At 43.2% G+C, this 26,852-nt stretch overlaps 1 protein-coding gene across 1 annotated transcript in view; it reads left to right on the forward strand.

Moving 5' to 3' along the window:
* Nucleotides 1–26,852, forward strand: part of LOC121303888 (zinc finger protein neuro-d4-like) — a 60,816-nt gene that overhangs the window by 8,820 nt on the left and 25,144 nt on the right. The window contains exons 3-7 of the mRNA XM_041234743.1: nt 1,382–1,542; nt 3,577–3,684; nt 6,974–7,101; nt 14,753–14,842; nt 15,185–15,305. Of these exons, the coding sequence (XP_041090677.1) occupies nt 1,382–1,542; nt 3,577–3,684; nt 6,974–7,101; nt 14,753–14,842; nt 15,185–15,305 (608 nt within the window). The remainder of the gene's footprint in view (nt 1–1,381; nt 1,543–3,576; nt 3,685–6,973; nt 7,102–14,752; nt 14,843–15,184; nt 15,306–26,852) is intronic.

The following is a 26,852-nucleotide window of genomic DNA, read 5'->3' on the forward strand; positions in this document are numbered from 1 at the left end:
ATAGTGTTGAGTTTCCATGTTTTCGAAGTATTTCAACCCCCTGTCAGAGATCTGCATATATTGGCCAGCTGTAGTGCTTATACAGAAGGAAGAGTGCACAGTTCTTGTGCTCATTGTTTGAATATACTGCGCACTGTTATTGCTGATCAGTGTTCCTCTCAGTAAGACAGCTGACTCCCAGGGCTGTGTGAGCAGAGCCAGGATTCCTCAGTGTTCAGGGTAGCTGAAGCTTGCCAGTCAAGTCTGTCTGACATTGGAGGCCAGATGGATTTTTTTTGCAATTCTGTGCTCATTTAAATCTCTTTCCAAATTCAAAAAATGAAATCCCAAGAAGACTCATGTGCGAGAGACAACGTGTGATCTTCTGTCATACAGGAAGGTGCTCGCAACTTTCAACTAGGCTCTTTCAGACATTAAGGGTTGTAGATCATGACAGCATTGGCTATTGAGACCTCTGAAGCGATGACTTTCCCGACCACAGAAATACAGAATCATTTTTTTGGCACTGACACTGTGCACAGAAATAACAGACAGAAATACTGTTCTATCCAGTAGCAATGCACTTTGAACATTAGGTCTGAACAGATTACATGTGTATTTCTAATAACACTTTCCTGCAATGCACAGATTGAATAAAGCATTGTTTATTACAAATCTGTTGTAGATGAAAAATCTAAACCAGACTTCAAATGCATGAACAGTTCTCACAGCATGAAGACATTGAAAAGTAAATCGAATTGTACTTTTCTAAAGTCATGGAATGTACAACTGGACTTTATGTGTTTTAAAGAACTGAAGCAGCTAGGAATATTTCTTCACCTAACTTGTGCCAGTCATTCTAACAAGCATTGACATTACAAATATAATTTTCTATATGACGCACTGGGCTAGAAATGAAAACCACATCCAGTATAATTACCGAATCAGCAAATATTTTAGAACTGCAATTGGTTTTATTTCCTTGCATAAAAAAAAAGAAAAAAGAAAAGCACTAATGAGAGTTTGGATTAAATTGCTTTGGAAATCTAACCTATTGACCGTAAACATGGCGAATGATTGATTTGCTTTCAGGGTGTCTCAGGCCCTACAGTGGTGCTGACCACAGACTGGCCCTGCCTGTCTTGTATAGTTTTTATCCCTGCTGTACTTCTCATTCCCAAACAAACTTCTAGGAATCTTTCTTTAGGTGATAAATCATGTGACTATTTGATTGCAGCTCAAATGTGTTAGGAATAGAATGAATAGCCCTAATCAGCAGAGTTAGTGTCTGTGTTTACCCCGGTGTGTGTGAGGGTTAGCGATGTGTGTGTGAGTCTTAGTGGTTGTTTACCCCAGTGTGTGTGAGTCTTAGCGGTTGTTTACCCCAGTGTGTGTGTTCCAGCCTGGGGGAGGAGTTTTACCGCGAGGCCATCGAGCACTGCCGCAGCTACAACGCCCGCCTGTGTGCCGAGCGCAGCATGAGACTGCCCTTCCTGGACTCCCAGACCGGCGTGGCTCAGAACAACTGCTACATCTGGATGGAAAAGAGCCATCGGGGACCAGGTACCGCTGCAGCTGCTGCACACACGCTCAGTGCAAGCTGTGCTGCCTACATTCAAACCTGTGTGAGCCTCAGCCCTTCTGGCTTTGATTAGCCAGGCTAATGAAGCCTGTTTCATAGAAGCTGTGATTAAGAAGTTACAAGAGACACACAATGGATTAATACCCACAATGCACCATTACACAACTAGAGCCACTTAAATAGATATTTAAGAGATGTCCTACTCTCTGTCGATGTTTCTGCTTAGACCATTATTTACCATGCTTATAACTATTCCAGCACTCTTGGTCTACTTATAAAAGCTCTCTTAGGGTCTGTGGGAGTAGTTCAGTCTCTATGGCTAGGTTCACAGTGCCAAGGCAGAAAGAAAAAAATACAGTAGTGTGCAACTTTATTAGAACACCTCATTTATATCCTTTAACTCTGGGTGTGAGAATTTCAATTTCAGTCAGTAATCAGTGCTAAAAGCATGCTTATTTATTTATATAGCGCCTTTCATAGTGCAGTATGTCAAACACTTTACAAGTCAATTAAAACAAGTTACAATAATTCATTAAAACAATTAAAAACCATGAACATGAAAAAGTTCTAGCAAAATGAATCACTGAAGCAATAAATAACACAAACGTTAGTAGAGAAATAAAAAGAGAAGAAAGAACACATTTACATGTTTTTATAAAATGTTAAAAAAGTGAATGAAGTCCCTCTGCGTCTCTAATGTCAGATGGTAGTTGACTCCACAACCTGGGAGCACTGTAATTTAAATCTGTCTCCTTTCCTTTGTGTCTTAATCTTTGGGAGGGACAGATGGGCAGGACTTTAAAGCACGTTTCATACAGGGACAAAAGCTCTTCTAGAGAATCAGCTGCCAGACCATGAATAATCAGTTCTAAATCGTGCTGGAAGCCAGTGTAGAGAAGCCAGCACAGGAGCTATGTGGGCACTTTTCTTTCTTTACTAAGCAGTAACAGGCACTCATGTGTAAACATGTGGCCCACTTTCTGCTTTAAACAGGCATCTTAGACAACTTATAAAAAGTCATGCTTTTTACAATTTGTGGTACAATGCGCAATTTGCCTATTTTGACATCTTTCCAAGATTTTCGGTTCCAGTGGTTTGATTTCGTACGGCCAATAAAACAAAACTACAGAAGAAATGGGGTGTTCTAATACAGAAGAAATGGGGTGTTCTAATACAGAAGCAATGGGGTGCTCTGATACAGAAGCAATGTGGTGTTCTAATACAGAAGCAATGGGGTGCTTTAATACAGAAGCAATGGGGTGTTCTGATACAGAAGCAATGGGGTGCTCTGATACAGAAGCAATGGGGTGTTCTGATACAGAAGCAATGGGGTGTTCTGATACAGAAGCAATGGGGTGTGGTTCTGATACAGAAGCAATGGGGTGTTCTGATACAGAAGCAATGGGGTGTTCTGATACAGAAGCAATGGGGTGTTCTGATACAGAAGCAATGGGGTGTTCTAATACAGAAGCAATGGGGTGTTCTGATACAGAAGCAATGGGGTGTTCTGATACAGAAGCAATGGGGTGTTCTGATACAGAAGCAATGGGGTGTTCTGATACAGAAGCAATGGGGTGTTCTGATACAGAAGCAATGGGGTGTTCTGATACAGAAGCAATGGGGTGTTCTGATACAGAAGCAATGGGGTGTTCTGATACAGAAGCAATGGGGTGTTCTGATACAGAAGCAATGGGGTGTTCTGATACAGAAGCAATGGGGTGTTCTGATACAGAAGCAATGGGGGGATACAGAAGCAATGGGGTGCTCTGATACAGAAGCAATGGGGTGTTCTGATACAGAAGCAATGGGGTGTTCTGATACAGAAGCAATGGGGTGTTCTGATACAGAAGCAATGGGGTGCTCTGATACAGAAGCAATGGGGTGTTCTGATACAGAAGCAATGGGGTGCTTTAATACAGAAGCAATGGGGTGTTCTGATACAGAAGCAATGGGTGTTCTAATAGATTGGGGGAGGGTATATATCTTTTAAAACCCTGCCATCTTGTTTTTTGTAGGGTTAGCCCCAGGACAGATCTACACCTACCCTGCCCGCTGTTGGCGCAAGAAGAGACGGCTCAACATCCTGGAGGACCCCCGACTGAGACCTTGTGAGTTTAAAATAGGTAAGAGCCCAGAGCAGTGTGTTTGGGGAGGCAGCGGCACAGAGGACTGGCCTCACTGTGACAGTCCGAGTCACAGCACCAGCGCCACAGAGAGTCAGAACCGGGGACCATGCGCTCCCCAAACTTACAGCTTCTTACAGCTCACCCGCAGAGCTCATAACGACGGTGTGTCATGACACACACACACATTAAACTGCTGAAAAGTTGAAAAAATCTAGAAAGCTGAACGACAAACACATCGACTAGAAGTCCTTTTCAATGTCTTTCAGTTTTTCCAAATTTAGAACTATGGCGTCTTCACTCGTTACTGTTAAGGGAATGTCTCTAAAACTGTTCAGAGGATTTCTTGAGTTACAGTATTCATTATTTTCATTAGGTGACATTAAATAAGGATAAATCAAAGTAAAAGCGAGCACGTCCACACAGACTTTAGCTATCAAGCACTCATTTGTGCTAAACTTAGAAATATTGCAAAAGAAATACTTTCAATGACTAGAAGTCTTTCTCACTGTCCTCACAGAGTTCATTTGTATTCCTTGCTCACTAAATAGGTCCATGTAAACAGGTCAAGACAGGTGGCACAGTGAGTTAATGTTCTAGCCTTTTAGCTGGGTAGACTTGGGTTCAAATCTGTCTTAGGTGACCAGTTTGCGAGTCTCAGCTTTGGCACAATTAGACACCATTGCAGGTGGGCTGTCTCAAAAAGTGCCCGTGATTTAGTGAGCATGTATTACTGAAATGTTGCTGCAACAGGTCTCTTTTAACAACCTTGATTGTGATTATTGTATTGAGAATGTAATTGTTAACCCTATAAAATAGTTACTTTTCACTATTTTTTTATACTGCAATTCACTGTGTTTCCCTGCTTTTTAGCAGACTTTCACAAGCTGTAAATAATGTGTTTTCAGATTCTGTCTTTTATGCTCTTAATGAAACTGTTCTTTACTGTTGTTAATGACACCCCTAACAGCCCAGAACAGGTTCCAGAATATCAACCCTGATTGTACTCACAATCACTGTGTGAATAGAGCCCATTGAATCAAATTAGCTATTAGAGCACTGCCAGATTTTTTATTTATTTAAGGATTTATAGAATGTTTTGACACTGGCGTAGTGTTCTGGAAGTAAACTGAATAGCGCCATAAAACAGGGAAATAGCACTGCTGATAAAGCACCGCTGTATTATTGATTGAATCTAGGGGAGTGATGCCCATGAAAACCTATACACGCAGGTAGGTCCCTAAAATGGTTGCCCTTTTCTTTTTATTGCTTTCATTAAACCCAGCTGTGTCTCTCTGAAACTGGGTTAATCATCTATTCAGAGAAGCTGTGGTCTGTTTTCAGCCAATGGTTGCAGAGATGTGAATCAGGTTTCAAAGGCATTTAATTACAGCATTACAATTACTGTACACTTAACATACTGTCTGGAAAAAATGATTAGTATTGGATTGTTTCACTTAAAAGGCATCAGGCCCTAACAGAGAGTGAGTGCGTTGACACACAACTAGACACACAGGAGTGCTTAGAGAATCATAGCATATACACTGCCTGGCCACTTTATTAGGACCTAACATTGTGTTGTGTCACAGCTTGCCCTGATCACATCCTTATGGCAGACTCCACTAGGTGCTGGAAGGTGTCTTGAAGGAGGTTGATCCATTCGGTCATTATCACTGCATGCAATTGTTACAGAGAGGTAGGCAGAGGAGGGTGATGATGAATGCGTTGTTGAAACATGCACAGTTGGATTGAGATCTGGAGATCGTGGTGGGTATACCAGGAGAAACATGCCCACAGGGTATACCAGGACACGCTCCACACCAGGGTATACCAGGAGAACATGCCCACACCAGGGTATACCAGGAGAGCATGCCCACACCAGGGTATACCAGGAGAACATGCTGACACCAGGGTATACCAGGAGAACATGCCCACACCAGGGTATACCAGGAGAACATAATCCTACACCTGGTAGACAGGTCCTAATAAAATGCAGAAAAAACAGTTTTCTGTGTTTTTTTCAGCTCCCACGCTTAGTCTCCAACACCACCTTAATAGAACAAATATTCTAGTATTTGCATAGATAGCAGTACAAGTATCGCTGACCTTTTAATGCAACATTGCAGTGGTCCTGTATAAGTATTTTGAAGTACAACAGCATTTTCCAGTAGCAATTGTAAAGTTGTCTCTCACTCACTTCACTGTAATACTGTTTGTATTCAAGCTTTTGGTAGTACCGTAAACAATGTGTAATTTGCTTTTATTTGTATCCATTAAAATGCAGTGGCACTTTTGAGACTGTTGACATTATAATAAAGTACAATAAGTGCAAATGCATTATCCAGTAGTAACTGCAAAAGTAGCAATTGAAAATAGCAATTGCAATAATACAAAAAGGACATTATGGCCCTGAAGAGAGTCCAGCGAAGAGCAAGCAGACTAATCCCAGGGTTTACAGGACTGAGCTACAAAGACAGGTGGAGAGAACAAAATCTATTTAACCAGGAACAAAGAAGAACCTCGAGACCTGATTTCAGACATTTCTATGTAAATATTTTTGATTCCTTCCAAGCTGTTGCTTCTGGCAACTTTTCTCTAGTTCGATAACACACCACCTGCCGCACAAATACACCTTTTCATTAAAATCTATCTAGAAGGGTGCCTCTTGAGTGCCTCTACAGACCTTCATGTTTGTAGTCCGTTACTTTGACCTTGTTTTTCAGTGGTCCGTATATTGACCTGCGCTTGCAGTCTGTGACGAGGCTGTAAAGGTGTGCTGTGTGTTTAATGTAATGCTTATTCATTCACAAAGCAGGATTGATAAATGACTGTATCATAACATGCAACGGTAACCAATGCATAAGTGACATCTGAAAGAGTCTACTGTACGGAAGAGTTTGACATTCTTGCATGTGATGGGGTTACAGGGTTGTTTTACTGCAAAAAGAATTCTACTTTTGTTTACCAGGTATTCGAAGTCAAATAATATTTGTTTGAATGTTATTGCCCTTTGTGTACTGGGAGCCGGAAGATTGAGAATGCAGTATAAATTCAAGTTCAAAATGAAACAAATAACCTTTAGTAAACGGCAAGGGTACTTTTGACACTATTGATTTGAGAAAATGTTTTTTAAATAGCTGGCTACCATTTATTTTTCATTACATTTTTTGAAAAAGTCCATTTGAGCAAAAAGTTACTGTGCTGTGTGTATGGAGCTGTGTTATTGCTGTGTGTTTAAGCTGTTTTATTGCTGTGTGTTTTGAGCTGTGTTCCTGCCGTGTGCTTGCAGACTGCGACGCAGTCCTGAAGAAGGAGAGCAGTCTGCCTGAGGGGCCTGTGCTGGAGTCCCTGCTCAGCGCCGAGACCCTGGACAAGAAGGTGGAGACCAAGGAGGAGGAGAGCATGAGCGAGTGCCAGGTGAGGACATCCCAAACACTGAGACACCTTTACCAAGCCTCCCAAAGAGAGTTGTAGATACTGAATCACTGGGATCCTTTAAGAACTGACTTGACAAAGTTTGAGATCAATCAGCGACTAGAAACCAGGCCAACACTGATGGGCTGAATGACCTTCTCTTGTTCGTAAATGTTATTCTGTTGTTACAGAATTATGTAATGTGTGAATGTGGTTAGGCAAGAAGGTTCTCCTGAAGTCTGAAAATAATAGTTTTCCCTCACAACTGGTGTTCCTTTTGTATGCGAAGTCTTACACAAAAAAAAAAAAAAAAACAACCATTACCAGGACAATAAGCATTACAAACTTCTCTCTGAACTCCCAAACAGACACGCAGCATCCCGAGGCATCTCGGCAGGTGTCACACTCCTGTACACAATGGTATGGCCCACATGCAAATATACAAGCATACACGGGAATATTTTCAAACAGTGGTGGGTGCTGTTGTTTTAGGTTGGCAGGAAAGGCTGGCAGTTAATTATCTTTCCTGCCAAATCACGTGCAAAGTGTGCCTGGGCTCGATCCGAGTTATTAAAGCAGTCGAGCCCAGGCACAGCTGTAAAAAGACCGGATGATCATCAGGTATTCAGATTGGACAACGTGAGAGAGACAGTAAGATTTGTAAAAGTAAACAATTGCTACTCGTGCTGGCTTTGTTCTCTGTCTGTTTTGTCTGTCTGTTTTGGCCACCGTGCCGTTTTTTCTTTTCAGAAGTGTTTTGTTTGTACAAACTCTTTATCATGAAATCAGTGCAACATACCCTGTAGTACTGTGTGCATATCCTGCCTGGTTTGACGTCACCACCAGCTGTGTCTGTGACATGCCAGATGGGAAATCTTAATAAAAAATTATTTAAAAAATGGGTAATTTAAAAGCACAGAAAACGGGTTTTCATTAATACTTTTTTTATATATATAAGGGACCATATAAATAAAATATATTCTGGTGTGAGCCCATATTAACCTTTGGCAATACTCTAAGTGCAGCACAGAAACCAGATTGAGGCCTCTGCAATTCGTGGTTCTTTCTCTCTTTCTTTTTTCTCATTTTGCTTTTCAATTGTTGGCCTCTTTAATGACTCCATACCACTATTCTCTCCCACAATTAAAGTAATTTACCTGAAGCACAGTTTAATTGCACGGTACAGAACAGCGGCCCAGGATCTCTTTATGGAAACATCGATTGTCTCCAGGAAGAGAGCGGAACAAAACATCTCTGTAACAGAAACGTTGATCCTTTTTTAGCCTCGCACGAAAATTGCAGGTAATATAATTAACAATAGTAATTTTTCAATACAAAGCATAATCCGGACGAAACAAATCAATTTTTCAAAGGTTAGCTTGAACATTTGTAGAGATCTATATTGGTGTAAATGCAATAGTAAATCCTGCACTGATCTTCAAAATTATTTTTAACAAAAGCATTTTAGAAAAAAAGCCAGCCCCCTTTTCAGTTTACCTCCCTGAGAAGTTATAACCCTGCTTATGCTATTTGCTATCTGCTGGTGTTGTTGCAGAAACACACAGGGAGAAGCTGGGTTAATGGGGAAGAAACTTGCTTTAAGTGAACATAATAATGGGGCTGGTTTGCCCAGGATGTATTTTATGACTTCAACAGGAGTTTTAACTTTTTGTAAAAATAGAAATAGAATAATGTGTGGGCCAGAAAATATTATTATCACACAACAACATGTGGCTTGAAGGCTGTGTGGTCCAGTGGTTAAAGAAACAGGCTTGTAGCCAGGATGGTCCTTGGTTCAAATCCCAGCTCAGCCACTGACTTACTGTGTGACCCTCAGCAAGTCACTTAACCTCCTTGTGCTCTGTCTTTGGGGTGAGAAGTTGTGAGTGACTCTGCAGCTGATGCATAGTTCACACACCCTAGTCTCATATCTTATAAAGCACTTTGTGATGGTGGCCCACTATGAAAGATGCTATATACCCCAGAGTATTATCTGCCTATTGTTTTTCCCCCCATTGCTGAAAAGCCATCAGGCTATAGAGTGATGGCAATTATCACAAAAAAGACAACAGTGAGGCCATGTTAAAAATGACTTGTTTTGCAAGGTAGACACAGTACAGTTTTTAGGACTTTTGAAAAATAATGGGCCGAATTTTGAAGTCATTGGATGGAGATGACTTGATTTTCACAGGCAGATCGAATTGCGTTCTTAATTTGCCAAAGCAGATTAGTAAAAAGTCAGTTAGCTAAATAACATTTAAAAATGCAATTTTATAAACACACTGCAAGCATTACAGAACACCCTGCGGAGTTTACAACACATTACCTTTGCTGTGTCCCTTGCTGTCAGTATCTCAGCATTTTATTTTTAGACGTATTGAAGACTCTTCAAATTAACGAATTGGTCATAAATCAACTGGGCAATACATTTCTCAACATTCGCTAGGGAGCATTCGCATGGAGAAAAAATACACCACATTTATATCCGAGCCCCAGCATTGGTACAGGAGGGAGTATATAGCACAGGATACACTGCAAAAATATCAAAACAGGCGGGAATATGTTGAAAAAAATATGGGCGACACGGGATAGAGTGAAGGTACAGTAATGTGTTTTTTCTGGTAAACTCTGCAGGGGGGGTCAATCCTGTTTTATTCCCGCTGCTTTCAATATAGGCTACTGTAATATTGATGAAAAGCTACCGACTCTCTTACTAAGAGGCATATGTACGTGTTCACTGAGAATGAAAAAAAGACCACAACACACAGGTAATGCTGTGCTGTTACCTGTGTCTTTAGCATGTGTGTCAGATAGCTGCACTGAGAATGGCTTCATGATTTATAATGCATTATCGACCACACTGCCTTAATTAAAATGCATATTTTGAAAAGGTTACTTTGTCAGATGAACAGACTGTTTCAGTGTGGAATAGAAATGTTTTCATATGTTACTCTCTTTTTAATGTTATGATTAATAGTAGTTTTAATAATAATAATAATAATAATAATAATAATAATAATAATAATAATAATAATATCAGAGTTGTACTATATACAATTTAGTGATATATAATAATTCAGAATGAATAAAGATTTATTTTTGTATTTAAGGGGAGTTTGTAATTGCTCTGCTGATAACGAAACTGCTAAGAATCCCTTTTACTAATTTTTTTCAGTGTTATGGATTCAGGCAAAATCTAATGGCACACCTAACTGTGTGACCTAAGATGGGTGCTCTACCGGGCCACGTGACTTTTTAATGATGAAAATCTTTCAAAACGTTGGCTTTATTCGGTACACAGCTGTATTCTGTGATTCTCTCCGCCAAGATCAATCATCTCTAATTCACACTAAATGTCATGAAAAAAATTAACTAATTTCATTTTCTGTACATTTCTACACGTTTCAGCAGATTGTACCGCCTGTGTTTTGGTGCAAACCTCTTTTACTGCCTACAGCTATGACCAAAAGTTTTGCATCACCCTATAGAATGAAGAACTACTTTTCCTTCATAAAGTCGAATGCAACCAGCTGAATAATGTTACGTTAACATATTGAATTGCATACCAATTTGTAGTTTGCCATATACTTAATGAAAAACTGACAAAAATGGAAAAATGTGACATTTCAAAATCTAACCTGAAGTACTGTACTACTGTTATGGCTTCCGGTAGGCTTTTGCAATATAAGTTTGTAGTTTCTTTGATTACAAGATTTTTTTTTTTTTTAATTATTATTATTACATCTAAACCCTAAAATTCTAGGTAATGCTAAATATTTGGTCACACTGTGTATTTTATTTTTCCATCCCCCTCATCTGTGCTTCCAGTATGAATCGTGTGATCTGCTGAACAAGACATTTGTGAAGTTGCGCCTTCAGACCTAGACTTCCCAGACAAGTCTAGGAGGCAAAAACTCAAACATTGTGTTTGCAGTGCGATTGAGGTCAATGACTCTATTTGTTTCTTTGTTTTTATACCCTGGAGCAGACAATAATGAGCCTCTCTGTTACAAACAGACACATGTGAGAAAAATAGTAGCAGAGATGTTTAGAGATTGGACTGGCTACTGCAGATAGCGTTAGAGATGGACTGGCTACTGTGATTAGATCAGATATGATCACACAGCATACAGTGCATTATAAAAGTATTCAAACCCATCCTATGGTGTCCCGTTTTTGTGAAATTACAAAGTGATGCATAGACATTTTTTTAAACTTAATATTTTATTAAAAACTTAAATGTTCAAACTGAACTCTTCCAAGGGTAAGATAAGTTATAGTAAATGTCATTAAAAACTGAAGAGAAAAAACTGAAATATGTTGATTGCATAAGTATTCAGACCCGTCAACTCAATATTTGGTGGAAGCACTTTTGACAGCAATTGCAGCCGCAAGTCTTTTTGGGTAAGTCTCTACCAGCTTTGCACACCAGCTTGGTGCAGTTTGTGTCCATTCTTCTTGGCAGATTTGCTCAAGCTCTCTCAAGTTGCTTGGGGATCGCTTATGGACAGCAGTTTTCAAGTCTTTCCACAGATTCTCAATAGGATTCAAGTCAGGACTTTGATTGAGCCACTCAAGGACATTCACTTTCTTATTCTTAAGCCACTCCAGTGCAGCTTTGGCCTTGTGCTTTGGATCATTGTCCTGCTGAAAGGTGAATTTTCGTCCGTTTTAAGTCTTTAGCAGACTGAAGCAGGTTTTCCTCTAGTATTTGCCTGTACTTTGCTCCATCCATTTTTCCTTCAATCCTAACAAGCATTCCAGTCCCTGCTGAGGAGAAGCATCCCCACAGCATGATGCTGCCACTGGCTAATTGGCTATTTTTTAGTAATGGCTTCCTTCTTTCCACCCTGACATACAGGCTACTGTTCTGAATATTGTTGACTGATGCACATTTTCTCCCATCTCAGCAATTGAACTCTGTAGCTCTTTCAAAGTTGTCGTTGGCCTCACAGTGGCATCCCTCAACAGTTTCCTCCTTGCCCGGCTGCTCAGTTTGGAGGGACAGCCTGATCTAGGCAGTGTCTGGGTGGTACAATGCAGCTTCCATTTCTTGATGATTGAGTAGACTGTGCTCACAGGGATATTCAGAGACTTCCATATTTATTGTACCCTTCTCCTGATCTGTGCTTTCCAATGACTTTATCCCTGACTTGGTGGTTGACTTCATGGTTGAGTCTTTGCTTGAAATTCACTACCTGACCATGGAACCTCACAGAAACAGGTGTTTATATTCTGAAATCATGAGAACCACTAATATTGCACACAGACAGAGGCCACACTAATTGTGTGGCTCGTTAAGGTCATTTTGTGCACCTGAATTAATTTAGGTTTGCCACAGCAAAGGGTTTGAATACTTATGCAATCATGAATTTTCCACTTTTATTTCATATTAATTATCTATTTACTTCTTTCTTTTTGTTTTTGCTTTGAATGTGTGGACTTGGTTGCCATACCTAGAACACCCATGACCAGTGTATTAAAAACAACATAAATATTATAATGAAATGACATTCAATTGAATAGAAGTCGTAGTTTGATTCAGGATCGTAATATAAAGCATCTACACAACCGAAACATTGTAAATAAACAGACATTTGAACAGAAATGTTTTTATATACTGACATATTACACAAAGGTCAACCTCAACAAAACGGTAAAAAATGAAATCAACAAATATTTGAAAGTAAATATATGTATATACAGGTATATCATGTACATACAAAACTGTACAACTGAAACAATGTAAATATGTATCATTATTTTTTTTAATAAATGGGTTTATATTGCCTACATAACAAAGCTCATCTACGCAACCGAGGCTATGCGTTTATACACAGATATATTGTAATCAAAATGACATGAATAAATAAACATATGAGCAGGATGGGCTGCACCAATCGCACAGATCCTGCGCCTTTCAAAATATGCAGAGCATTTACTGCAGACTGTCTGCGCACATTTGGCACAGCTATCAACAGTAACCCAAGCATCTGGCACCAAATGCTCCACGAGCATATACTAGTACAATGAACGCTTCTAATTCCTCCGAGGGCATTGACCAGGGATCGTCTTGGTGCCTCTGCTGGAAACCCAGTCCGCTTCAGAGCCAGATTCGTCATCGTCCGTCTCTGCTGCATCAGAATTGTTGTTTGGTAGAATTTGTGGTAATTCCAAACACTGCTTTGCTGTCCTGTGTCTTCCGTGATCCATTTTTAATGTGTATTGGGGTAACAATGAATTTCTTAGACTAATGAGTGACTTGTAGCGTAACCAGACTGCAGACAGACAGCCTGGGGAATGCAGACTGATATAATCAAACCAGCTGCAATCCCGACTGATAAACACAAATAATACCGCAACATTTAATAATTATAACATATTTTATATGTATCGTCAATTTGACCGCTCCTGGTCGGAATAGGTATGACTATTTTATCTCGCTAATTTTTTCAGCTAAGTGATTCTTTCTTTGTCAGGGGAATTTAGGAAAAGTCAAGAAAGCACAGCTCCTTATCTTAACCACACCCATAGCAATTTCAATTTCAATTCCAAGAATGGTCAAAATGACCGTCTTGGTTGTTCTAGGGTTAAGCCTTTCTACCTTTTTGGGCTGATAAAGCTGTCGGTACAAGGCGCTGTTGTCTCTGTGTCGGTGCAATCAGACCCCATTGCAGGATCTGCTTCTCCAAACACGCTCAGCCCTCCACCTGGAGCAATGGAGAGCAAGCACACAGGGCCAAATACTGAATCGTGAAATACAAAGCTCCAGACTGTTTCATTCAGCTTGCTAATCTACATTACAGGACATTACAGGGATGTGATGTTTCCCCTTTAGGAAGAATCAGCAATTATTCCATTAATTGAATTTGTATTTTTTGACAAGGGTAAACAGTCATTGATGGATGGCACCTTTTCTGAAGCCTCACTCCGTTTGTAATAACAGTACTGGTTTCCTCAGTGGGTATTCTATTACAATGTTGGTTTTAAACCTTGTAGCAAGTTGTTCTGGTGTTGAGAAGGGTTGCTTAGAAGGACCACTAGCAGCTGCACTTTCCTTGTGCAAGAATTGTTTCAAGCAACTCAGGCAACCTGCACTTTCACTTTACCAGCAAGTACCTTTCAAACCATAAAACATCCCACACAAGTCATAGCCATCTAACTAAAACATGAAACCCCTGAGAAACAGCAACACGGGTACATTCAGATTGAATAGGAAAGGGAACTGGTACCAGCTGTATAAACCATTGGCGATCAGTGGGACCACTGAGGCTCTGTCACCTTTATCAGCACTGCAGTCAACTGGAAATCGAGTGCAGGAATTCAGCGGGGTGCCTCACTGTGATATCAAGCTGGTTATTCCTCCTCCTCCTCCTCCTCCTCCTCCTCCTCCTCCTCCTCTTAGCATCAAAGATGATTATTTATTAAAATAAACCTGTACCTTAATACAGAACGCAGACATGGTAAAAGAACACTCCACAGAAGGTCACGGAGTTCCCTGTTTCTTTAATTCTTGAGGATGGCTGTATATAATGAACTCGACTTCTTCGGGCTCATGCGTGTTACTCAGGCTCACGTGTGTGAATGTTCCCGGGGTACCCCAATGACGCTCTACAGCATCACGTGTTACAGGAACCCTGCTGTCTCTTTTCAGAAGCTGCTGGTGGGCGACTTCCCTCATGAGTTGGAAATGGAGGAGCTCGAGGACGACGTCCCCAAGCGCAAGAACAAGACTAAAGGCCGGGTAAGGACTATGACCAGCCAGACTTCACATGCAGGGCTTTGTTTAATACAGTAACATCACAGTGACTGCGGTTATCACAATAAAAGCACATCCGTTCACTGCGTAGATCTCCAATGTGCAGTTAGAGAGCCTTCTTAGTTCCAAACATTGGAAGTACATGTTTGCTGTAGCAGGTGCTTCTTTCAAAACTGCACATTTAACCCATGAGATTGCATGGCGGGCAGCATGTTATGAAATAATTTTGCAAACTACAATTCATATATTGGTATCATGTAAAACAAATCAATCCAGACTTTCACAATGGATAGTTTGTCAATGCTGATCTTTCGTTGTTGCATGCAGGCCTGTGGGATCGGAGGCATGCGGAAGAGGCAGGAGCCAGCCTCCCAAGAGGACAGGGACAAGCCCTACGTCTGTGATAGTGAGTACCCCTCTACCTGTGGGGTCCGGACTGCAAGCAGGGGTGCGTGTGTGGGGTGGAGGGGGGTCTATATCTGAGATATGTGTTTCAGGAGAGTGGTGGAGAGGAGAGAGTGAAAATCCACTGACATGGCTTGAAAATTGTATTTTATCGTTCAGTTTTGAGATCACACCTTACAGTACCGGTTGCTGTGCAGTAATGACTTATAGGAATACAATAGAGGGAGTCATGTTCAATTGAATTGGTTCAATTCTTGCATAGCCTTTTACCATTCCTCTGTGGCAACACTAGGAATGAAATGACAAGATTTGCAAATAAAGCACATGTCAATCCAGTTATGTTCTATTTTTTTTAAAACTCAGATGTGTTTTACAGGTTTTTGAAATTGAAAAGCCTATGGCTTTATTTTATATACACTATATTATTATTTCTGTTATTGTTATTATCAGCAGCAGTAGTCATGTGCAGTAGCCTACAATTCACCTGTTATACAATGATCTGAAACAGGATAGATGCAGCTCCTATATTTAAAATACTATCCAAGCATGCTGAAAATGAAATAACTCAGAGGACAAATTGTACTGTATTATTATTATTATTATTATTATTATTATTATTATTATTATTATTATTATTATTATCAGCCGTTTTGAAGTGCAACTCAGCACATACACAGTTGTTTCTGTTTTAATTTGCTTGCTGCCTTTGTAAAGGTTAGTGAAGTTATGATTCTGATTGTGATTATTATTCATCAGTGTGACCAGATTTACCTGTGATTTCATTGTAATCCGAGGAAATGCCTGTGATTTCACTGTAATCCGAGGAGTTGCCTGTGATTTCACTGTAATCCGAGAGGGTTTGCCTGTGATTTCACTATAATCCAAGAGGAGTTGCCTGTGATTTCACTGTAATCCGAGAGGGTTTGCCTGTGATTTCACTGTAATCCGAGAGGATTTCCTGTGCTTTCTCTGTAGTCCGAGAGGATTTCCTATGCTTTCACTGTAATCCGAGAGGATTTCCTGTGATTTCACTTGCGTGCTGAGGCTGAGCTAGTTTGGGATGAGTTGGCTGTGAATCATTATCATGAACACACTGTCAGTATAGTAACAGAACAGTAAACAAGTAAGACAATACAAAGTAGGAAAATACAGAGAATGTGAGTCCCTTTCAAAATCACTTTATGATATTTTATATGATATATGTTTTATATGTTATAAGGGAACTCAGTTATTTATGGATTTAAGCAAAATTTACCAAGTTTCCTTTATTGATTGCAATAATCGCAATACTTACAGCTTAGTCATTATCGTTAGACACAGTAATGAGGCCACTAGTTATTAACAGTACCAGTTTGTGGAAGGAGCAGCAGACACGGTGCTGGGATATGTTCATGGAGGATCTTGATGCTTCTCCAATGCACTTCCAAGTGCTGCTGTTTATACAGTATTTACACCCCTTGCGTGCAAAGTTTAGTCTCTGGCTTATCTCTGTGAGACAGCAAAGTCTTGACCAGACAACTCCTGCTTGCGCCAGTCTGGTGAGGTCTGTTCCATTGACACTTTCTCAGGCAATAAAGAATTGTTTCCCTGATATCAACCAGATAACAGCATACTTTGCACAGCTGCACTCAGAATCGTACTTTTGCACTTAAAATCTTTTCATTGCCTCTTTCCAGCATCCTTGGTGGTTAAATCTATGTACAGTACCTATTCAATGTGTCTATTATAGCTTATCATGCCCCACAGCTGCCCTGTACGCTTGACTTCTCCCTTAAAGTGCACAGAGTGAACAAATTAATTCTAGTAAATCTATACCTGTTTATACTTGTTGCCATCACACCCTAGTTTGAAGGTGCGAATATTATAGTAAAATTGCATTTAATGCCTGCTGTCTTTTTTGTATATCCAAAAAAAAAAAAAAAACGAATTCCTGCTTGATAGACCTAGTATTAAACATTATGAAAAGTATTATTCCACTGCATGTCAAACAGGTCATTTCAAATTGCTATTAAGTTCTTCACTAGCTGTGGCTGTGTTGGTTTAACCCTTTGTGTCCTGTTGTGTTGTTGTGCAGTCTGTGGGAAGCGCTATAAGAACCGCCCGGGGCTGAGCTACCACTACACCCACACCCACCTGGCAGACGAGGAGGGAGAGGAGGACTCGGAGCGGCACACGCTGCCCTTCCACCGGAAAAACAACCACAAGCGTGAGTAACAACAGCATATACAGGCACGCCACAACCCTCACTGCACACCCAGGCACAGTCCTCACTGCACACACAGCCACAGCCCTCACTGCACACCCAGGCACAGCCATAACTGAACACACAGGCACAGCCCTCACTGCACACACAGCCACAGCCCTCACTGAACACACAGGCACAGCCCTCACTGAACACACAGGCACAGCCCTCACTGAACACCCAGCCACAGCCCTCACTGAACACACAGGCACAGTCCTCACTGCACACACAGGCACAGCCCTCACTGAACACACAGCCACAGCCCTCACTGAACACACAGGCACAGCCCTCACTGAACACACAGGCACAGCCCTCACTGAACACACAGGCACAGCCCTCACTGCACACCCAGCCACAGCCCTCACTGAACACACAGGCACAGTCCTCACTGCACACACAGGCACAGCCCTCACTGAACACCCAGCCACAGCCCTCACTGAACACACAGGCACAGCCCTCACTGAACACACAGGCACAGCCCTCACTGAACACACAGCCACAGCCCTCACTGAACACACAGGCACAGCCCTCACTGAACACACAGGCACAGCCCTCACTGAACACACAGGCACAGCCCTCACTGAACACACAGGCACAGCCCTCACTGAACACACAGGCACAGCCCTCACTGAACACACAGGCACAGCCCTCACTGAACACACAGGCACAGCCCTCACTGAACACACAGGCACAGCCCTCACTGAACACACAGGCACAGCCCTCACTGAACACACAGGCACAGCCCTCACTGAACACACAGGCACAGCCCTCACTGAACACACAGGCACAGCCCTCACTGAACACACAGCCACAGCCCTCACTGAACACACAGGCACAGCCCTCACTGCACACACAGCCACAGCCCTCACTGAACACACAGGCACAGCCACTGAACACACAGGCACAGCCCTCACTGCACACCCAGGCACAGCCCTCACTGAACACACAGGCACAGCCCTCACTGAACACACAGGCACAGCCCTCACTGAACACACAGGCACAGCCCTCACTGAACACACAGGCACAGCCCTCACTGAACACACAGGCACAGCCCTCACTGAACACACAGGCACAGCCCTCACTGAACACACAGGCACAGCCCTCACTGAACACACAGCCACAGCCCTCACTGAACACACAGGCACAGCCCTCACTGAACACACAGGCACAGCCCTCACTGCACACACAGGCACAGCCCTCACTGAACACACAGCCACAGCCCTCACCGAACACACAGCCACAGCCCTCACTGAACACACAGCCACAGCCCTCACCGAACACACAGCCACAGCCCTCACCGAACACACAGCCACAGCCCTCACTGAACACACAGCCACAGCCCTCACTGAACACACAGGCACAGCCCTCACTGAACACACAGGCACAGCCCTCACTGAACACACAGGCACAGCCCTCACTGAACACACAGGCACAGCCCTCACTGAACACACAGGCACAGCCCTCACTGAACACACAGGCACAGCCCTCACTGAACACACAGGCACAGCCCTCACTGAACACACAGGCACAGCCCTCACTGAACACACAGCCACAGCCCTCACTGAACACACAGGCACAGCCCTCACTGAACACACAGGCACAGCCCTCACTGACACACACAGGCACAGCCCTCACTGCACACACAGGCACAGCCCTCACTGAACACACAGGCACAGCCCTCACTGAACACACAGGCACAGCCCTCACTGAACACACACACAGCACAGCCCTCACTGAACACACAGGCACAGCCCTCACTGAACACACAGGCACAGCCCTCACTGAACACACAGCCACAGCCCTCACTGAACACACAGGCACAGCCCATAACTGAACACACAGGCACAGCCCTCACTGAACACACAGGCACAGCCCTCACTGAACACACAGGCACAGCCCTCACTGAACACACAGGCACAGCCCTCACTGAACACACAGCCACAGCCCTCACTGAACACACAGGCACAGCCATAACTGAACACACAGGCACAGCCCTCACTGCACACCCAGGCACAGCCCTCACTGAACACACAGGCACAGCCCTCACTGAACACACAGGCACAGCCCTCACTGAACACACAGGCACAGCCCTCACTGAACACACAGGCACAGCCCTCACTGAACACACAGGCACAGCCCTCACTGAACACACAGGCACAGCCCTCACTGAACACACAGGCACAGCCCTCACTGAACACACAGGCACAGCCCTCACTGAACACACAGGCACAGCCCTCACTGAACACACAGGCACAGCCCTCACTGAACACACAGGCACAGCCCTCACTGAACACACAGGCACAGCCCTCACTGAACACACAGGCACAGCCCTCACTGAACACACAGGCACAGCCCTCACTGAACACACAGGCACAGCCCTCACTGAACACACAGGCACAGCCCTCACTGAACACACAGGCACAGCCCTCACTGAACACACAGGCACAGCCCTCACTGAACACACAGGCACAGCCCTCACTGAACACACAGGCACAGCCCTCACTGAACACACAGGCACAGCCCTCACTGAACACACAGGCACAGCCCTCACTGAACACACAGGCACAGCCCTCACTGAACACACAGGCACAGCCCTCACTGAACACACAGGCACAGCCCTCACTGAACACACAGGCACAGCCCTCACTGAACACACAGGCACAGCCCTCACTGAACACACAGGCACAGCCCTCACTGAACACACAGGCACAGCCCTCACTGAACACACAGGCACAGCCCTCACTGAACACACAGGCACAGCCCTCACTGAACACACAGGCACAGCCCTCACTGAACACACAGGCACAGCCCTCACTGAACACACAGGCACAGCCCTCACTGAACACACAGGCACAGCCCTCACTGAACACACAGGCACAGCCCTCACTGAACACACAGGCACAGCCCTCACTGAACACACAGGCACAGCCCTCACTGAACACACAGGCACAGCCCTCACTGAACACACAGGCACAGCCCTCACTGAACACACAGGCACAGCCCTCACTGAACACACAGGCACAGCCCTCACTGAACACACAGGCACAGCCCTCACTGAACACACAGGCACAGCCCTCACTGAACACACAGGCACAGCCCTCACTGAACACACAGGCACAGCCCTCACTGAACACACAGCCACAGCCCTCACTGAACACACAGGCACAGCCCTCACTGAACACACAGGCACAGCCCTCACTGAACACACAGGCACAGCCCTCACTGAACACACAGGCACAGCCCTCACTGAACACACAGGCACAGCCCTCACTGAACACACAGGCACAGCCCTCACTGAACACACAGGCACAGCCCTCACTGAACACACAGGCACAGCCCTCACTGAACACACAGGCACAGCCCTCACTGAACACACAGGCACAGCCCTCACTGAACACACAGGCACAGCCCTCACTGAACACACAGGCACAGCCCTCACTGAACACACAGGCACAGCCCTCACTGAACACACAGGCACAGCCCTCACTGAACACACAGGCACAGCCCTCACTGAACACACAGGCACAGCCCTCACTGAACACACAGGCACAGCCCTCACTGAACACACAGGCACAGCCCTCACTGAACACACAGGCACAGCCCTCACTGAACACACAGGCACAGCCCTCACTGAACACACAGGCACAGCCCTCACTGAACACACAGGCACAGCCCTCACTGCACACACAGGCACAGCCCTCACTGAACACACAGGCACAGCCCTCACTGAACACACAGCCACAGCCCTCACTGAACACACAGCCACAGCCCTCACTGAACACACAGGCACAGCCCTCACTGAACACACAGGCACAGCCCTCACTGAACACACAGGCACAGCCCTCACTGAACACACAGGCACAGCCCTCACTGAACACACAGGCACAGCCCTCACTGAACACACAGGCACAGCCCTCACTGAACACACAGGCACAGCCCTCACTGAACACACAGGCACAGCCCTCACTGAACACACAGGCACAGCCCTCACTGAACACACAGGCACAGCCCTCACTGAACACACAGGCACAGCCCTCACTGAACACACAGGCACAGCCCTCACTGAACACACAGGCACAGCCCTCACTGAACACACAGGCACAGCCCTCACTGAACACACAGGCACAGCCCTCACTGAACACACAGGCACAGCCCTCACTGAACACACAGGCACAGCCCTCACTGAACACACAGGCACAGCCCTCACTGAACACACAGGCACAGCCCTCACTGAACACACAGGCACAGCCCTCACTGAACACACAGGCACAGCCCTCACTGAACACACAGGCACAGCCCTCACTGAACACACAGGCACAGCCCTCACTGAACACACAGGCACAGCCCTCACTGAACACACAGGCACAGCCCTCACTGAACACACAGGCACAGCCCTCACTGAACACACAGGCACAGCCCTCACTGAACACACAGGCACAGCCCTCACTGAACACACAGGCACAGCCCTCACTGAACACACAGGCACAGCCCTCACTGAACACACAGGCACAGCCCTCACTGAACACACAGGCACAGCCCTCACTGAACACACAGGCACAGCCCTCACTGAACACACAGGCACAGCCCTCACTGCACACCCAGGCACAGCCCTCACTGAACACACAGGCACAGCCCTCACTGAACACACAACCACAGCCCTGCACCTGAACACACAGCCACTTGTTTCACTGAACACACTTCCACAGCCCTCACTGAACAACAGGCACACACAACACAGGGAAACCTTTTACAAAGGGATAGTAGAAGTTAGAACTAACAATAGTAACTTACAGAATTATTTTAGTGTTACTCAGTAGCATGTGAACATACATGCTGGTCCACATGCAAGATGTATGAACAAGAGCTTTTTGGGGATACCTTTGTATAAGGTCAGCTAAGAATATACACTCGCTTTCAAGACCACAAAAATGGAATGATTTTCTTTGTCTTCAATTTCGACTTCTCACCTGAAGAAGAGACTGCTGTCGAAAGCTGCTGTATATATTTTTAAACAGCCCTAGCTGAACACACAGGCATTCAAGGAAATGAATGCACAGGATTACAGCCCTCACATGTAGAAAACAGAAAGTACAGATTAGACTGAAAACCTCATGCCACAGCCCTCAGTGGAGTACACACAGGGATCAGTATTAGGTCCTCTGCTATTCCTAATCTACATTAATGACTTAGATTCTGGTATAGGCACAGCTTGTTAAACTGCAGACGACACAAAAATAGGAGGAGTGGCAAACACACTGCAGCAGCAAAGGCACATTCAAAATGATCTAGACAAGATTCAGAACTGGGCAGACACATGGCAAAGCATTCAATGAACAAAAGTGTACAGGTACTGCACGCAGGAAATAAAATGTGCATTATAAATATCATATGGAACATACTGAAACAGCCAAGAAGGAACACAAAGGACCTAGCCCTCACTGTTGACTCAGGCACAGCCCTCACTGAACACACAGGGGAAGCCCTCACTGAACACACAAGATGCTCAGATATATTGTGAAAAGTGTTGAACACACAGGCACAGTAATGTTAAAACTGAACAATGCAGGCACAGCCCTCATCTTGAATACACAGTTCTGGTCACCTCACTACAAAAACATATTGCTGCACTAGAAAGACTGAAAACACAGGCGACCAGCCCGGGTTTAAAAGGCAGGCACAGCAGACAGGCTAACACACTTGAATCATTCAGCCCTCACTGAACACACAGAACACAGCCCTCACTTTACAAACGAGAGGAGGCCATTGAACCCATCTTTTACGTTTGGTTGTTAGTACTTCCAAGATCCCAAAATCTCACAAGCAGCTTCACAAGGAACCCAGGGTGTCAGCTTCAACAACATTACTGGGGAGTTGATTCCAGAACTCACAATTCTCTGTGTAAAAAAGTGTCTCCTATTTTCTGTTCTGAATGCCCCTTTTTCTAAACTGAATTTGTGACCCCTGGTCCTTGTTTCTTTTTTCAGGCTGAAAAAGTCCTTTTGGGTCGACATATACCTTTTAGAAGGTCATGCTTGAATTAGGTCGCCACGTAGTCTTCTTTGTTCACCACTGAACAGATTCAATGATTTTAGCCTGTCTGCATTTGACATACCTTTTAATAAGAATAATGTCTGAAAGCTCTTCTTTGCACTCTTTCTAGAGCAGCAATATCTTTTTTGTAGCGAGGTGACCAGAACTGCACACAATATTCAAGATGAGGTCTTACAAGTGCATTGTACAGTTTTAACATTACTTCCCTTGATTTAAATTCAACACTTTTCACAATGTATCCGAGCATCTTGTTAGCCTTTTTTATAGCTTCCCCACATTGCCTAGATGAAGACATTTCTGAGTCAACAAAAACTCCTAGGTCTTTTTCATAGAAAATTTCAATATCTCCCATATGATATTTATAATGTACATTTTTAGACACTGCGTGCAGTACCTTACACTTTTCTCTATTAAATGTCATTTGCAAAATGATCTAGCCCAGTTCAGAATCTTGTCTAGATCATTTTGCAAATGACCTTTGCTAGCTGCAACAGTGTTAAGGTCCTCCACTTTTGTGTCGTCTGCAAATTTAACAAGTTTGCTTATATACCAAATAAATCATAATGTAGATTAGGATAGCAGAGGACCTAATAGATCCCTGTGGTACATCTGGTTACCACACTCCATTCTGAGGTTTTTCCTCTTCAGTACTTTCTGAAATGTTAACCACTCCCTAATCAATGTACATGGGGAAGCTATAAAAAACTGCGTTCAGTTTGAGAATTAATGCTTGTGCGGGACTTTGTGAAAAGCTTTCTGGAAATCTAAATAAACCATGTCATATGCTTTAAAACTATCCATTATCGATGTTGCATCCTCAAAAAAATCAAGCAAGTTAGTTAGACACATCTCCCTACAAAAACCATGTTGACTGTCTCCTAGAAAGAGTTACCATATAGGTAATTTTCCATTTTGGATCTTATTATATTCCGGGTTTGCATAAAAGAAGTCATGTACATATGCAGACAGTTTTGCTTCCCTTTTTTGAATCTATTCACTCTTGAACAAAGAAGGACCAAGGAACAAGGACCAGGGGTCATAAATGGAGATTAGATAAAGGGGCATTCAGAACAGAAAATAGGAGGCACTTTTTTACACAGAGAATTGTGAGGGTGTGGAACCAACTCCCCAGTAACGTTGTTGAAGCTGACACCCTGGGATCCTTCAAGAAGCTGCTTGATTAGATTCTGGGATCAATAAGCTACTAACAACCAAACGAGCAAGATGGGCCGAATGGCCTCCTCTTGTTTGTAAACTTTCTTATGTGCTTATGTTGTTCATCCAAGGGTTAGGGATATATGATATAACGTATAAATAATCCAAGGTATTTTATAATATGAATTTATTATTATTTATTATTATTATTATTATTAGTAACATTCTTGTGTCATTTTGTGAGCTGTAATAAGTATGAGTGAGTATTCAGTCCAGGACATGTGAAGGAGACTCTAGAAAAAGTATGAATTCATTAATGAAAAATAAAAACAACAGCAGTATACTTATATCAGTGACTTATTGACAGAAACCACATGCGATATTGGTAAAACAGAAAATGTCTTTAAGAAACATGAAATATATAACATATCATACTATATAGGTCAAAAATACTATCATGACAATAATATGCAATAATAATGTCTCCTGTTTTGGTTTTGGACATTTATTTTGTGATAATATATTCTTACCTGAAAAACTGACTTCAGATCAGAAACACAAAAATGTGCAAAAACCTAATGACTTCTTTGTGTACTTCCCCCAGGCATATATGCAATATGTATGAGCCTCTCTTTATGCTAGAAATGAATATAGAAATTAAAAAAAGACCATACCAGAGGAGGGCTAATGCTTTTATTTTGTATAGCAAATAACAACACCTATGAATAATTCATCAATTATTAATCATAAAGCTTTTATGAGTGACAGCTGAATATAAAGTACGCTTGCTTCTGCTCCCTGCCTCTATTTCTGTCTAGACAGCTTTCCTCTGAAACTAGGTTAGTCGCTTTCATCTCACATATGGAATTGTTGCGCAGGCTGACAGAATTGTAATGCGTTTTTTTTTTTTTTTTCCAATTTATTTGGTAAATGGCACAGAATATTCTGCCAGTTGATGAGGTTGCAGACAGCCGCCTTATTATTGTTTCCATGTTAGAGTCAGAGCTGAAATGAACAGCACATTAAAATGCATGGCATGGTGTGGTCAGGATCCTCGGTAGGTATTAAAGCATTGCATAGGAGAATGAAGCAGTAAGAGTCACAGGACCCTGTGTCTGAATCCTACACCCACTGGCACGGCACAATCTTAGGGCGTGCAGAGTAGACAACTGGGCTAACCTGACACAACCCTGCCACACCCCTGCTACACATTTATTTTATTTATTAAACAGGAGATTTACCCGTTGAAATCGAGGCCTTGTCACAAGGGGTTCTCAGAAACAGCCAAGACAGTGCATCGCAAACATTGAAACATGCGCGGTTCACACTTACAACAGCAGCTGAACACGAGATCAAAGACTGAACCTGTTTCATAACGTGTACTGAAGACGAAGCAATAGGTTCTAAGCAATTTCCATTACACCCCCATCGCTAGAGGGCAGTATTTATATAACTAACACATGTGAACCCCCAGAACCAAGTAAGTGTACCCTTATGAAAGTAGACCATATGATAAAGGCCATATAATCTCTTGCATTCTTCTTCTTCTTCTTCTTCTTCTTCTTCTTCTTCTTCTTCTTCTTCTTCTTCTTCTTCTTGTTATACTGGGGTGAGGGACAGATTAATTCTAATTGAAACAGGATGATCTATTTTGTAACTAGAATCAGATGGGTTTTCTTTGTTCAGCTGTATACATGCAGCCAGTACACTCACAGTAAAACAACAGTACAGTACAGAACTCCAAGGGCCCTCAGTCAGACAAGAGGAATACCCTGCACGAGATTCTATTACAGTGCTGCTTCATAACAAAGCAGGAAGAGAAATTGGTGTTGCATAGCAACAATGTTGTCATGGTGACAAGCCATCTTGATCCTAAGGAATATGTGAATATGTTGTGTGTGTGTGTGTGTGTGTGTGTGTGTGTGTGTGTGGTGGGGGTGACACACAGACAGAAAGAGCAGTTTCAGGTTTAATATTTCTCTGTTTGATTTACCATTTCAATTACTGAGAGAGAGGGAAAGCGGGAGAGGCAGATTATCGACACCCTGTCTGTGCCATCTGATTTTTCACTGCCTTTACAATTACAATAAATAAATAAATAAAAGCAGAGAGCATAAGCACTGTATCACTGTATGGCAGGCC

This window comes from Polyodon spathula, chromosome 35 (genome assembly GCF_017654505.1).
Source record: "Polyodon spathula isolate WHYD16114869_AA chromosome 35, ASM1765450v1, whole genome shotgun sequence".
Taxonomy (NCBI): domain Eukaryota; kingdom Metazoa; phylum Chordata; class Actinopteri; order Acipenseriformes; family Polyodontidae; genus Polyodon; species Polyodon spathula.